The 16428-nt window shown below is 36.6% G+C and overlaps 1 protein-coding gene across 2 annotated transcripts; it reads right to left on the bottom strand.

The window, feature by feature from the left end:
- Positions 1 to 11167: 11167 nt before the first annotated feature.
- Positions 11168 to 14810, bottom strand: LOC100650705 (basic proline-rich protein). Of its 2 annotated transcripts, XM_048414027.1 has the most exons (7): positions 14657 to 14810; positions 13754 to 13867; positions 13208 to 13317; positions 12463 to 12511; positions 12335 to 12396; positions 11467 to 12145; positions 11168 to 11286 (listed from the first exon to the last, which is right to left on the bottom strand). In XM_048414027.1, exons 2-7 carry the CDS (start codon positions 13816 to 13818, stop codon positions 11187 to 11189), a joined length of 1065 nt encoding a protein of 354 aa, XP_048269984.1. In that variant the 5' UTR covers positions 13819 to 13867; positions 14657 to 14810; the 3' UTR covers positions 11168 to 11186. The 2 variants fall into 2 exon arrangements, with proteins under 2 accessions (XP_048269984.1, XP_048269983.1); XM_048414026.1 differs by having other exon boundaries at positions 12335 to 12511.
- Between the last annotated feature and the right edge of the window lie 1618 nt (positions 14811 to 16428).

Here is a 16428-nt window from a genome sequence, read left to right as displayed (position 1 = left end):
TAAAATTAGTAATAAAGAATTTTTAATTTCTATAGGACTAATTGTTGCAATTTTTTGATTATTCTATACAAATAAATTTTGTACTAAAAACTATGTATGTTACTGCTATTAAATGTAATTACAACATTTGGAATAGTATGCTTTTTATGATAGTAAATTTTTGGAAATTTTTCTCATTTTTATATATATATATATAGATATATACACATACGTTAATGCTGAAGGTAACAACTATCAGTCTGGGAAGTACTGCTTTTCCTCAGTTATCTGCTAATTTGTTGTTAATAATATTATTATTCAATTTATTTCACTAATGTAACAATTCTTTTATATCATTTGCAAATCTTCTTTTCTTTTATGTTGAGAATACGTTTTATGAATATTGGAAAAAGAATCTGAAGCGTTATTTTAAAGTCCAGTATCTTAAAATAAGGAAACGTTCAAAATGCCATAATTTCATGAATACGTCGATATGTTATTTGTGTTAGGTGGAGGTCATACAAATTATTGATGTTCTGCTGCCCTCATTCAAAAATAGTCTTTTGTCTTCAAATACGTATGTCATAAATTATCCACGAAAATCCTCACGTTTTTGTTCCTCCAGATAGAACATATATTACAACATAACTGTAAAAGAAGCCGTGGCAATGAAAATAGAACTGTTGAAAAATTGTAGTCTACTAGAATCAAATCAAAAGAGACACCGATTACAAAAACTTCGCTTAAAGGGCGAAGAACGTACATATGAAACAAACAAACAAGATATATTGAGGACGAATATAATAATTTAAATTCGTATGAGTTAGCCAATCAGCTGTATTAATAATTAATGAGCTCCTCTAACCCGTATGTTATTGCTTTCTGGATTGCCTCATCTTGCTCTAATAATAAGCTTTTGGTTACTTTCGCTTGTCCTTGCTGTCAAATACTCTAGTAACCTTCAAAACTATATATATTTATACCTACTATTATACCTTGAGCCTTATATTTTATTAAATTGCCTTTATCTTTGATTGTAATAATGTCTTGTTTTCAATATGATACTGACCTGCACCTTTTTATTGCATATATTTTCCATCATTGTTTTACTATGGTATTCTTTGTACATACTCTAATCTTTCTTTACCGAAACTCTATTCTTCCTCTTTTAAATCCTTTTCTCTCAAGTATTTTTTCATTAATCTCACCCCGTTACATTTTCCTGATTTTCTCCTCGTATTTCTCTGTCCTTTACCCCGCATTTACTCTTATTTTTTCTCTCTTTAGCTATTCGAATATAATGTAACTCAACGTCGATTTACATATTTAGACGTAAACATTCCTTAAGATGCGACGCATTTGTTTATCTAACGACCTCGTGCCGTCGGCTGCACATCGGTCAACTTCGGCAAATTTCGGCGCTTTACGAGACAATCTATTATTTCGATAGTTTAGACCACTACGTGTTCAAAAATCTAAAATTCAGCAATGGAATAGGAAGCACGCAATGGTACACAACCCGTTGACGGTCGTTTCGTTTCTAATTACGTTTTTAATTACTTTAACTAGTCAAATCCTTCTCTTGAAACTAATTCTTCGTTTAATTTCGTTTTCAATCACGCAAACTAGTCAAATCCTTCCTTTCAAACCAATTCTTTTCTCAATGCCCACATACTTCTCATCGTCATACCTACCTTTGTGATCCTATCTTTTGTCCCTTCATACCTCCATTTTTTTATACCTTAATCCTAAATATGTATATTTCTTCTAGTAACCTATCATATCACCGAATCCGTTGTGTATCATTGTTGCGAATCACCGCTGCATACATGCGTATCATTTCTTTGATGTGACGGCAAAAAAAATCTACAAATGAGCGTTCGGATCCGTTGCGTGTCTGTGTATCGTGTCGGCGTTGCACATCAATTTGGGTGGGCAAAGGCATCGTTGCGTACATATCAAAATGTGCTCGTCGACCGAGCGACGATTACGACCAATTGTGTATTCAGAACATAGAATACTTTTAAATACATTTGACAATATCAAGTATCAAGACTAAATAGAAAATACCCTTTAGATCGAATCATTAGATCCAACTAGAATCAACAATATAAATTATTATAAACCATGTCATTGTACCACGCCAAATGAAGTTACTGAAAATTCTCAACGAGAATTGATTATAAATATTCTGACAAATAAAAAAATTTTTATCGAGTCTTAAAAAAACTCGCCAGCCCCTCGCCAGACGATTCTATCCTCACGCTTTCGAGAAATCAACTACCAGCTCACGTCCAGTACGTCCTGGAGGTTTTGGAAGATGCCAAAGTGGAAAATTTAATGCGGATAGCCGACCGGATAAAGGAATCATGTCCAGAGAAAGAACGAATTATCGCCATCGAAACAGAAAGAACGGAAGGCAAACGGCAACGCCGCGCTGAGCCTCGACATTCGTCGCCGTCGGCGATCATGTCGAGACATCGCAGATCGAGTTCGAAAGACAGACCGCAGAACTCTGGTCTCTGTTATTATCACGATGCCTTCCGAGACCGCGCAAGGAAGTGCCGGGCCCTTTGCAACTGGACCCGGCATGACGGACAGGGCATCAAGGATCTCTTTCCTCGTAGACACCGGTGTCGATATAAGCGTATACCCGCGCAACAAACTACGCGGAGCTGCGAGCAAAGATACATACGAGCTGTTCGCGGCCAATCGAGTGGTCGGAGCAAACCGAAAACGCCTTTCGCGAATCGCAACGCGCCCTTTTTGACGCCACGATGTTAGTGTACGCAGTATCGGCAACAGCGCGTGAACGATAAGTGGCAACCGCTGGATTCCTTAAAACATCCTTAACTCCTGCGCGATTAATTTTGTACTTAGAATAATTTTAAATACATTTGACAATACCGATTATCAACTCATCTCGTCATTATTTAAATCATCCACCACAAATCCAAAAATAGAATAAGGAAAAGAGAGAGAAGGACAAACAAAAAATTAAATTCCTAACATGTGCTTCTATAATAATATTTTAACATCAATATTGTAATACGTAATGTGAAAGTGAAAAAATTGGAAGTAACCGAACTAAGAATAAAACTGAATCACTTCGCTGCTTGTAAAGATAACTTTTAGTGTCATAAACATAAGTCAAATAGCAAATAGCAGAAATTGAATTTACTCAAACTCTTTTTGAAATCTGACGAAATGATTCTTTATTTTGTCAAAAAAATCTTTACGTATTTTCCATTCGCATTCGTCGCTTTTTTCAATGGCGTATTTATCGCTACGTCGAAACTCCGTCGGGTAGCAGTTAATTTCATTTAAAGTAGAAAACTATTCAGAAACGTATATACACAGGAACAAACCAGTTGCCCTGTTATTACCTCGTTCTCAACAGTTCAAATTTCAGGGACGACCGACTGTTTACTCTCGACCCAGTACGTTATAATAATTCGTCAGAAGTATTGCAAACGAAAATTGTAACCAGACGTGCCGATAGTAGCCACTCGAGAACCACCATTTTTTGCGAAACTTTTTTTATTTGGTGAAAATGTAAACAAAACCCGAAACAACGTGGCGTTCTGCAACTGTCTTTAATCTGTTAAGATAAAAAAGATTGACGCAAAGTTTTGACGGGATGAAACTTCACGATATATTCAGGAGAAATGATGCGAAATTAGAGCCAAGCTTATAATAGGAATATAGTTTGCTTGTCTGTTGTCATAAAATGAGATATACAGAATATATTAAAAAATATAGTATATGTAATACGAAACTTTGTATTAGTCATGTTATTATTATAGATACAATATCACAATATGTACATATATTTAAATTTCATCCGAAAGAAATTATCATATGTAGAACACAGTTTAACTGTATTTTGAATTCTTGTTTATCAGATCACAATTGATATGTAGATATTAGGATGATTATCCTTATTTGAAATAATTTTGTGACTGTTACTTGTTAATATACTTTACACCTTATGTACATTTTAAATATGGTACGTAAAATCGAAGTTGCAAGGAACAATAATAAGAATTCAATATTTTAATAAAGCCTTTCACGATTATAATTAAATATCTTTCTAAATGTCGCATGAGTGTTACATCTAGCACCCCTCACACAAAAGTCTGCCAATTTACAATATATGTACTAGCAGATTGACAAGTTACGATTTACAGATTATATAGAATTCTATTTTATGATTTTATAATTTTTCGTTAAATAGGATAATGAAATAACTTGCAATTAGTAAAATTTCATTTGTTTTATCGTCAAACTTGTGCAAGGGAACATATTAATACTGGTAACTTTAGTGACTTGCAAAATTTCAATAGTGCATGACAAGCCAGATATTCAATTGCAATTGGTTTCTATCTATATTTTCATCGGTTTTACAATAACCTTATGCTATCAATTATGAATTAAAAAGTTATGAAATCACAACTCATCCAAGGCCAATGGTTACGACTTCTTTCCGAAGATCCATTGAAATCTCGAGTTTGTTGTTTGAGACATCCAGTTACCACAAAACATAAACACCACTCTATTGCAGTCGACGTAAACAAAAGATGACGGATGAACAAAATATTCTTTAAATTCTCGGACAACAAACACAGGCTTACACACTCACTGTTTTAAAGTCACAGTCTATCGTCGAACTTTAGCAAAGTAACTCGATACGTACATATACACATCCCTGGAAAGTTTTCGACGAAAATACATGCGTGACATGTTATCTTGCAACCAAACGTTAATTTCTCGCGAGAAATACCTCGATATCGTTTACTTATGCGTCTCTCAAATGCGAATTTTATTATACGCTTCGTTTAAGGCACGCCATTTTGCAAAACGATTATCGAAAGATTACTGCTTACATCGAGATCGAGAATAGATTCTCAGGAAGCTAGACGTCGCGATCTCTTTCTGCGCTTTACTTTTTTCTAGAGCTATAATTGGTTGATTTCCTGCTGCCATATTTAGTCTCATCGAGAATCGCAAACGTACGTCGGAAGCAATACGGGGCAATTATTTAACTTATTTCATAATGTTATTTATCATATATCGTGAAAAGTTTTGAATATTCGGATTTTTCGGTTATCGTTTCATTGTGTATTAACATTATCAGCTTTCGATATGGAATTGACAAATAGAATTTTTCTCATATAAAGTAAGTCACATTAAGTATATGTATATGTATGGTCGAAGCAGCGCAATTAAAAATTTTTCTATTTTAATTGGAATTATTTATCAAAATACAGACATTTTACCAAGCATTTATTTTATAAATCTTATATATATACATATCAATATATATATACACACATATATATATACATATGAATATACATACATATATATACAATACAATAGAAATACTTTCATGTGCTATTATACGTAGTTCGATAGTTTACATTTCACGGGCCCTGTGTTGCACCCGCGTTGGTTTCATTCCTGTTTTCGACGTATGAGTGTAGCGTCAGTGATTCGCGTGACGCGACTTTCAACGTTTGTTTTTCTCCGTTTATGCGTTGTGTGTTCGTTTGAATGAAAATGTCACGAGTGTTGCAAAAAAACCACGCAAAACAGTAGAGGAATACGGGAGCAAAAGGAATTCCAGGCTGCAGCAGAATGTCCATTGCCCAACAGGGTTTCGTTCCATAGTATTTCAACGGGGTAAGCTACCTCTTTTAGTACGCTTCAAGGCGCTTCTTTCCAACCAATTAATTTGCGTTTAACACCATTTTACCTTCGTATATTCAGAGGAAATATCGTTCTTATGTATTTTCTAACTCTGTCCTATGTATAAATTTACCGCGACGGGTCGTTTTTACGGATTAACGTATCTTATAAAAACGTTGCGTGAAATGTTAATCGTATATAAGTCTTGAAACATTTGCACTAATCTCATAGAGGAACGTGGTTGGTATCTTCCGCGCGCCATATTGTATGCTTGTTACATGAGCTTTCCAAATATCTTACAGTTAAATGGTTGGATTATTTATTAGAATAAGTAACACAACATTGTTTTTGATTTATTGTTAATGAATTTATAGAACCATATTGTTTTACACATATACACTATCGCTCAAAAGTATCCCAACATTTGGTTATTTTTGATATTATGTTATTTAATTGCACAATCAAATTGATAGTATATGCCGATATATAATGGTTACGATCTGTATTATTATCTTATTCTCGTGATGTGGTTTTAACAAAAGTTGTAACAAAACGGTCAGAAAAATTTCTTTAATCTCAGACCCTGTAGCCCGTAAGAAACGAATTACATAAACAAGTTTCTTCTATACTTACACAAGAACTAGCATTATATTAATACAAGCAGCAGCGTTTAGGAAATTTTGATGAATATCGGGTACATATATCAATACCAATGATGTGTATATTAATTTTTAGCACTTGTAAAAAATAGATTTGAGTTAATATACCTTATAACCATAACCATAACATCTTTCCTCGCCGTCTCACCGCTTCCTGCAATTTTCGCGACGCGATTCGACGAATGTCAGCTGCAACCTTCTTTTTAGAAACAAGCGGCGAAGTTGGGAATTTTCTTTCACGCGTTTTTTCGGTTATTTAAGAGACGTTGATATTTGTCGGGTGGAATCTGTAGTCATTTTTCATATTAATTTGATATACGATTTGACATACGTTGTATTACGATAATTTAACGAAATCTAGAAATTTCTTGGAAAATTTCTCGAGTTGCTTCGTGACGTAATCGATGATCGGGCCAAAGGTAAATATTACAGGCATAGCCTGCAGTAGATGATCGGACCAAACGTAAATATTACGGGCATAGTACGGGTCATTGTACTACACAAGTCGTGCGAGTGGCTCGAAGGCTGCGCGAGCTTGTTTACGTTTTCGGCCCAAAATTCTCGAACGTAAATCATATTTTCGAGGGACAACCCGTGGAAATTTTATTTGAGCCCCGAATATTCGAAATATTTCCTACGATGGCATAGACATTTTAAACGCGTAGATACGCAACAGATAAAGAAGAACAGGGAAGTTAATTAATTAAAATTTCTCATATTGTAAGAGCTGTGAAACAGCGTAATAACTCTGTCAGAGGTTTGTTTCCTAAAAGGCTGATGATCGTGGCAACGACACACGACGTAAATAAATTCGCCGGTGGATTATATTTTCGAGTTTTATTCCGTGCAATTAACCCCTCCTCTCGAAAAGTGGGCACGCGAGTTAATTAAGGGAGTCGTTAATTAAAAGGATCGCAGATACATTTTAGCCTTATGACGAACCTGATTGCCTGTCTTAACGGTCAGCAGGAACAATGCAGGAGTAACAAAAGTCTGGTTGGCATTTTCCTCATAAATCGCCGTTACAAACTCGCTCATACGGAAACGACAAAATCAGAGATTATTTATTAGGGGTTACTGCAATTATCGTAATGCTTCGTTTTTTTAAATCAACTGTGAAATTTCTTCATAATTAACTCACTTAGGGTTATAAGTAAAGTATACTGGCTTCGCATCTATGCGTTCGTTTTCATTCTTGTCTACCCTCTAGCACTCTCCGTCTTGGCAACAACGCGCATACATGGGCGGCGCGCGACTCGGAAAAACCCTGCCCTCACCTTGCGGCTCATTGGACAAGTTAAACATATCCTTTCGGGCGGCAGCTCGCTTAGCCGACGCCATACGATGCATGCATCGCGCCGCGTCGTTACCAGCGGGGGTCATAAGGAGGCGGAGCTACCAGCATATAGCTCGGTCCCAGCTGGTTGGCTCTCCAGCCGATTATCCCTGTACCGTCTCGGCATCTATTTGTGTGGATACCGTCTGCACTGACAGTCCCAGGTTTCCTCTCCAGCTCGCACGTCTTGTGTTTTGCACAATTAATCTTTGACGTTTTTGAGTAATTATTTTTAATAATAAAAATGCTCGATTTAAATACTTGAAAAATAAATTAGAAAGCCGTTGTATAAATGCGTTAAACGCAATAATTTCAACTTCTCGTAATTGGCAATTTAATAAATTCGATAAAACGAACGCGGCTCGTTATTTCCTCGAGCATAGATGGTTTCTTAATATCCAACGATTCACTCAAGGAGAATAGAATTCGAAGATCACAAGCGAACATAACAAGCTCATTTTGTCGCATTTTCGACCTTACTTGGCGCGTGAGTTGGAATGTCTCGTGTCGTACGTTTGGATAGACGAAAATCAAATTACGTTCTTCCTGTGGTCTTCAAATTCTGCCACTCTGAAATTTGATCGCTTTGACGCTTGGAAATTGGCGTTCAAATAAATAACGAAGCTGTGTTTCCCTTATCGGCATCGATATACTATATCGATCATATTACATGTTATGGTTTGCCTATACGTTATTTTCAGTCGTCTCAATGTTTCTCACGTGAAGCGCTTCATTGAACAGGTTCAAAGTTCGGCTGACGTTTTGCGGGCCCTGCAATAACGGCTCGTAACTCTGCCCGCCTGTATTTCACATTTATTATCAGACTGCAGCTGTTACGTAACGAACGGGTTCGCGAACTCGAGCTCGCGCTCGTGACGTACGTGCCACGAAATATTATACGTATAAACGATACCGATTCACCGCTTGTTTCTGTTCTCTATTTTTACGGACTGTTCGTGCTGCTTCTTCTCGTGCCACTTTATATCCCAGTTCGAACTCTAACTATGAGCTTCGTGTTGAGATGAGAATCTCGTTGTAATCTACAGGTTCGAAAAAGGCTGATATTTTTTTTTGGTCTACGTGATGGTAGAGAATTTCCATTCGTTTTGAATTTTCGTTCGCTTAGCTAATAAATAGTGGGAGTGCATTTCTTTCAAAATAAAAAAGAAAGCGAAGTAGATGGAAACGTGGGTCAAATTTGAAATCACTTCTCGGTTATGTGGAGGTTGATTAAACGTGTTGGTGTATATAGTGATGAGACGAGTTAATATTTGGTGTAGTCAAATGTATTTAGAACTATCGGCAATACTCTTCTAACGATCTTAAATTCGACTTCGGTTGACGGTTGCGCGTAGCGGCCATATTGTTTTGCCCGGAGTTTGTTAATTATTACATTTCGTATATCGTAACGGTGTTAATATTCCGAGGCAAAACAACAACATGAGTCAACCTCGATTCGAATCGTCCTATGACTCATATGCAGCTACAGTTATATTGAATGTTGTAGTAGCTTTGTTATTAGTTTAATAATACATTTTAATAATTCGTTTTTAAATCGTACGAAAACGATCGTACGCAAGATCATCGTAATCATTTATTTTATCAGGTTAGAATTTGCCTCGTAAAATTGTTAGAACGAAGATCGCATCGATTTCGGGCAAATTGAATAATCGGTTGGAATTCGAAGCGAACGACAGTGCAGCTTCGAAGAGTTTGAATCGATCTTGCGACTCCGGCACGAGATACGCAGTGGAAAATGAGCGATATAATTATTAAGCGAAGGAGAATTTTATCAAGAGAAGTTGGTTTAAGAAATTAATGCAAGTATAGAATTCTAGTAACGGGAATTACTAGAAGAGATTAGCATGATTATTATTATTAGGCTTTTATTAAGGAAGAGCATTGGTAGTAATTGCTATATTAGTATAGAATTTTATTAGCAGAAGCTATTTTTGAAAGTTACAGCAAGTATGGAATTTTATTAATGAAAATTATTTTGATTAATTATTATTATTAAGATTCTATTCAGGAAGATTATTGGCAGCAATTACTACGAATATTGAATTTTATTAATAGAAATTATTACAGGAATTTTTTTACGAATGTAGATTCTTTTTATCAGTATAAAGATTAAGAAGAAATTATCAGATGAAAAATTAAATTAGTAGACATTACAGAGGATAGTAACGTCTAAATTGAAAAGACACGAAGAATCTACCATTTCTTCCCCTCCAAACTACGATGTAGCATTCCACACGCGCAAGTCTAATGTTTCCTTTCTTCGTCGTTCAATTATCGCTAGGATTTTTATTTTTAATATCAACCGTTGCGTATTTCGTTCGTAAAATCGATAGAAGCGTCACGATTTAGCTTGTTAAACTTATCTTACAAAAGTATCCTATAAAATCTTATAAGGGACGGAGTGAAAATTATCCTATGGAAGAATCTCTAGGGGATTTATTCTCCCCTAGGGGGTAACGTGCTCAGCGATGTAGCTGGTTAAATTGCCAGCCTGAATTCACTATAAGGAGACTGTTTGTTCGACCAGTCGCGGAGAGACGCGATCGCGAGGAACAAATCTAGAGATGTGGTGACTGTTCTGTAGTTGTAGCTTGAGTCCAGAGATTAAGTGAAGTTTATTCTTGTGTTATCTTCTTTTATTTATTGGTCAAATCGAACATTTGTGATCAGTCAATGTTAATTCGCGAAGAGTTTTTCTTCATTTTTTAAATTCCTATTATTTAGACAATACCAAAAGCTACGTTGATAATTTACAACATCAATTCCATAAATGATACACGTACATATGTATATAATGTATGTTTATGTATGTATGCGTTTAATTCGAAAAAAAAAGAATAAAACGAAGAGACTAAAATGAGGAAGATACTTCTTAGTGAGAAGTGGATTATGGTGCGTCTTTATTCGGTCAGCTGGCGACTAGTCGATGACTCGTCAGACTTGATAAAACAGAGGAGGTAACGGGAACAAAAGCTCAAATAGCATTTTTCGCGGCTGTGTTTTGTTTAAGTGTTAGTTTTTCCAAATTAAACAAGTTTTCCTGTTTTCTTTGTTTTAAACGGGCTCGAGCTTAGAGGTCCAATCACTGTTATCGAATTTCATCGAGTAATCGCTGTTTCTCAAAATTTCACTGCTCTCTTTTTCTTTTCTAAAGTGATAAATAAATATATATATACGTATATGTATCTTACTACTGCATTTAAACAATATTTTCCTAAAAATATTTCAGCGACAAAATAAATAATATAGATAAAACGAAGTAAATTGATGAAGAGACGATCTAAATAAGAGACACAAGAATATTTTGAATTGTTGAATTAGCCGCGCTGGCGATTATGTTCTCTTGTCTTTCATTTTTTTGATATTTATGTCAGATTGATAGGTAGCAAGAACACATCTCGGTAGAGCGCAGAAATATTACTCGCAAACGTGACGCGAGGGGTAGGAATTTGTCAATTGCCAAGCGGTGATCGAGCAAACGTTCTTGATAGAGAAATGATTTAAGTGGACTTCATTGGTTGTGGCAGGCCGTTCACTAACTTCGACTTCATGACATTATCCTCGTACAATATTACTGTTAGCTTTCCATTTTTAAAAACCCTGAAACAATCACAGATACAAATCGTTATCGTTTCTGCACATCTTGCAGGTAATACGCCAAAATTCTATCGAAGATCTCGTGTTGTTTTACAAATATAAGTGACGTCTCGTGTCTTGTCTTATGGGATCACCTACATACGATTTAATATCTATGATAAATTCTTTGTTCATTGTTCTTACTTTTTGATGGTGATCTTTTTGCCGTTGATAATTTGAGTTGAAATATTCGTCTGTTTCACGTAATTAGGACCTCTGTATCCAGTCACATCCCTATTGATCCAGATGATGTTTCTTGGCTGACCTCGAGGTACGCCGTTGAATGATACTAAACCAAAGTGAGGAGGAGGAGGAGGAGGAGGAGGAGGAGGAGGAGGAGGAGGAGGAGGAGGAGGAGGAGGAGGAGAAGGAGGAGGAGGTCCCATCGGAGGAGGTCCCATCGGAGGAGGTCCCATCGGAGGAGGTCCCATCGGAGGAGGTCCCATCGGAGGAGGTCCCATCGGAGGAGGTCCCATCGGAGGAGGTCCCATCGGAGAAGGTCCCATCGGAGGAGGTCCCATCGGAGGAGGTCCCATCGGAGGAGGTCCCATCGGAGGAGGTCCCATCGGAGGAGGTCCCATCGGAGGAGGTCCCATCGGAGGAGGTCCCATCGGAGGAGGTCCCATCGGAGGAGGTCCCATCGGAGGAGGTCCCATCAGAGTAGGTCCCATCAGAGGAGGTCCCATCAGAGGAGGTCCCATCGGAGGAGGTCCCATCGGAGGAAATCTTATCGAAGTAAAGGATGGTATGCTAATGCTGTTACTGCTTGGATGCATATACCCGTTGGGTCTGACCGGCGGGTGTACATCGCCTCTAATAAGGTCTTTGGGACAATTAAAATATCAATTAATCACATGGTTCTTACTACTATTTAAACATCTATTATTCGGTTAATTACTTGAATATGTTTTTAACATTTAGTGGATGAGGTAAATTCTATGTGTCTCAGGGTACATGTAGTTGGTACTACACAGATTCACCGATCAAATACTGGCAGGATGGATTTACTTACTAGGGGGCGGGTTCTCGAAAATAGCAGGACGAAAGAATTCTTCAAATACTTCCTGTGGGTTTCTAAACATGAAGGTGTTAATGAAGCGTGGACCAAAGTTGTTCCTGTGGGGCTCCTTACCAACGTACATTTGAAGTCCATTCTTTCCATATTGATCGTAGATTCTTCTTCTGCTTTCTGAAAAGTATATAAAACAATAAGCGATTATTACTTTTTGTAAAATAAAAATTGAAGGCAGATTGCTTAGTTTTATTTGTTCCAAATTCCAAGAAGCAAGTACTGCAAGGCTTGTCAGGTTAGTAGGAATACTCTGAATGATTTGTAACATCAATCTGAGGTTGTCCACTGCAAGAGCAAAATCATTAAGGAGGAAATGATCTTGGGAATCGTGGATGAATGAAATGAACGTAGACAGCCTTCGAAGAATTTTTGAAAACTTTAAGAGATCAAATAATTCCAATATTGAAGACTGTTTCTTAATATAAATACCATGGAACGACTTAGTTCTTCGAAGATCTGCCTTTCTTAGGAGGAAATTATTGGTAGCAACTTGATCGTTCTTGTTTTCAATCAGTCGAGCAATGACAAAATTGTTAGAAATCCTATTAGAGATTCCTGAGTTCTACGAGTTCGAGTAAGGAACGAGGGATTAGGGTACCTGACATACGTTGAACTTTTTGTCAGTAAAACATTTGCTATGCCTCAAATAATATTTCTATTCTTCGTCTATGTTTCGTTAAAAAAATAAAAAAAAAAAGTGAAAGAGAAAAAAACGACAAAATCAAATTCAAAATAAACAAAAACTGAAAGCAGATGAAGGAATGTTTGGCCACGGAATCGACAACAGGACGACGAGAAACGACTAAAACTTACCGTCAATTAAGACTTCGTATGCCTCGGATATTTCTTTGAATTTTTTGTTCGCTTCTTCCAGATTATTAGGGTTTTTGTCTGGATGCCATATCAATGCCAATTTTCTATATCTGTAAGGCAATGCTTTGTTTAATGAACCGACCAGCGATGCTTCTTTATAGTAGAACTTAAGAAGTCTCTTAACTCCCTTTAACCGAGAATGCTGATCAACTGTTAGATCAGAGCCAACTGCCTCAACGGAGTTGAAATAAAAAGCCATTTATTCAGTCTTTCTTCACCCATCGCATTTACCATTCGTCTAATAAAATAGCACCAATGATAAACAAGTAATCACACTTATTTATGATAAGGTAATTCATTTGAACATATATATATATATCTTTATAACACATATCCTCGTTGAACTTGGCTTTTTCTTTATAATTTTTTTTTAATACTAATTCAATCTTATAATAGAATATTAAATGCAAGTCAAACATTTGAGTATTCTTGTACATTGTTCTCCGTTGATAACAGGCTGCTCTGCTCTTACTGAGCAGTACTTACGCCCTTCTGATGTCCTCGCTCGTGGCGGTTTGTTGCACTTCTAGTATGTCGTAGTAGTTAGCCATCGTTCACAGTGGGGTGTTACACTTGGGCGTTAGGACGACAGGCAACTACCTGTCGAGCAATGCAGAGAGACAGTTATAGTAATTTGTGGGCCAATTAACAGCCATGTAATGAGACACGAACGAATCAGAAGGGAATACAGCTTTCTTTCCGACAGTCTAGTTACTTTGAACGAAAAGAACATCTTTAGAAAAGACAGAAACCAAATAGGAAAGAAAGCTTGACAGTGGTTTCTAAACTTTCCAAAGATTACGATAATCTGGCCATTATCTTTAGATCTGTCAGTATAAATTTTTTCGAAGAAAGGAGACCTATATACTTCCACATTTACAATAGTTTTCTATTCGTAGGGAGTCGTAAATTTCCGTTACTATTTGAATAATCGACGCCACGAATATAAGTAGTATAAACGAAGTATAACGCTAATTTTAACAGATTAAGGACTATAGAATCAACAGCGATTCTTTACATTGTTCTGGTTGCCCCGTTTCGTGGCCTCTATGCCAGGTCATTATTTCGCTCGCGAGTAGTAAAATCTTTTTCGGCGGAGAATCCTGCGAAGAAGAAACTGCGCCTTCTTTCAATAAATTCTCTTTTTTGAAACAAATATCTTAATCGGTAGATTCGTATTTTATAATTCATTTGCTATAGAAATTTTAAAACGTTCCAACGTACGACGCAGAAAATATACTCGCGAAAGATATCGAAAGAAGGTCGCGCAGGAAAGTAATCGCTATTTTCAAGTAACAACAAACAAAAATACGTTTTAAATAGTTTTGTTTGTTCATAACTCTCCTCGTAATTTTTTAGTACAACCACCATCCCTGTTTCACCACTTACCTCGATATTCTATGATTTTTTGTACACTCAATTAGCCATACACTTGCGTTCATATAACCATCCTTTCACGCAGTATTTAATTTCAACCTACAGGTTCCTGAAATACTTGGAACAAAGGCACACAGCGATAATCACACCACGTCTCGCGCTGTTGCCATTTTAAGTAAACAAAGTCCTCGCTGGTAACCGCAACTATTCAAATATCTCGTTCATCGCGCAAGGATCGAGAACGAATTCGTGGCTGCTAAACAAATTTTTATCAATCTGATCGTTTACCGTTGCTTTGTTCGATTTCCACTGCGCGCGGACACTCGTGGAAATTTCAAACTAAATTCCATGAAGATTTCTCGCGGTGTTGGACATTTCTTCCACTTTGAAATTTCGACAATTTTTCTGATTTTCTGACTGAATTTTTCGGATAAATTTCTCGCTGGTTTATCGATTTCAAGCTTGTTTCGGGCGATTTTTAATTCTACAAGTTTACAAACAACAATTCTACAAACTTGCATAATCAAATATTTCCGACGTTAATTTTAATACAGGAAATTTTCACGGGATATTATCGGACTTAACATTTCTAAAATTTACAGCGATTCTATCTGCAAGTTTCTAATTTACGAAACCCATTACCCAAATACAGATGCGAAGTTTCGCTAATTTCGACTGTTTTCTCAGCAGAATATTTTTGTTCTTACAATCCTCGAAGCTTTCGTCTTTAAAATCTATTCGACATCTTAAATTCCCACGTGCTTAATCGCATAAACCAATCTGTTACTTTCCGAGGAAAGGCATTATGCGTGGAATAATGAAATGCGATTATAGCTTGAGACGAATAAAAAATTACAGCGTGGAAAATGAAGCACTTGAAACTTTGGTTTAATTGAAAAATGGTATAAAGTAGCAATTTTGTTACGATGCAAGTGATTTGATATGAGATGGTGTCAGATGTAAATGTCCAAGTAATACTCTCGATATTTAACAAAATGGTTTATTAAACAATTAACAATCAACAATCACACTTCTTGAATGTGTTTGTTTCGCTGTTACGCTAGAGTCTTCGCACTTCGCTATTTGAAACGTAATAAATTTTTTGTTCAAAACCAAACGGATTCTTTTCTTTGTTGCCCATCGATATCTTCACTACGCACGCGTTTGTTAGACGTCCGCTATGTTTTGATGGTGTAGCGTTTCGTATCGCGAAGCCGTCGGAAAGTTTCGTCGTCGAATGCCGTTACAGATAATTCGCAGTATTCCAATCTATCTTCGTTGTATAAAATTAAAGAACATGTAAATAAAATTATTTTCTCGTACGATCTAATCAGGCAGAAAAAATCGCAGCATAGGAATAATCATGCTAAATATCGATTCTGTGTCTTAAAATCAGCTTGTAGTAGACACGACAGTCATAAACAACACATTCATAACGTATTCACATTTCACATACGAAACACGGCGCGTCTGCTCTTCTCTTCTATTACTTTCGTCGTAATCGACATCGCAGAAAAGGTAGGGAGCATCCTTTTCGGCATGATTTCTGCCGATATTCGGAGTTAGCAACAAGCAATTAAAACCTAAAATTTCACGTCACATTTTCCATTTGCCAAACATTTGCAACGAACAAATAGCTGAAGCGATTTGCTCTAAAGTTTCGACAAATTTTGTTCATTTTGTCGAGCGCCTAAAATGCCAATTAAGTTGTCCACATGCTTCGAGTTGCAAACGTTATAACGTGCAATGTGGAAAAACTCGAACTTCTAAAAAATAGCTGATGC

The sequence above is a fragment of the Bombus terrestris genome, chromosome 18 (assembly GCF_910591885.1).
Source record: "Bombus terrestris chromosome 18, iyBomTerr1.2, whole genome shotgun sequence".
In the NCBI taxonomy this organism is placed as follows: Eukaryota; Metazoa; Arthropoda; class Insecta; order Hymenoptera; family Apidae; genus Bombus; species Bombus terrestris.
Note: the sequence above shows the minus strand (reverse complement) of the source record. Positions and strands in the feature narration are given on the sequence as shown.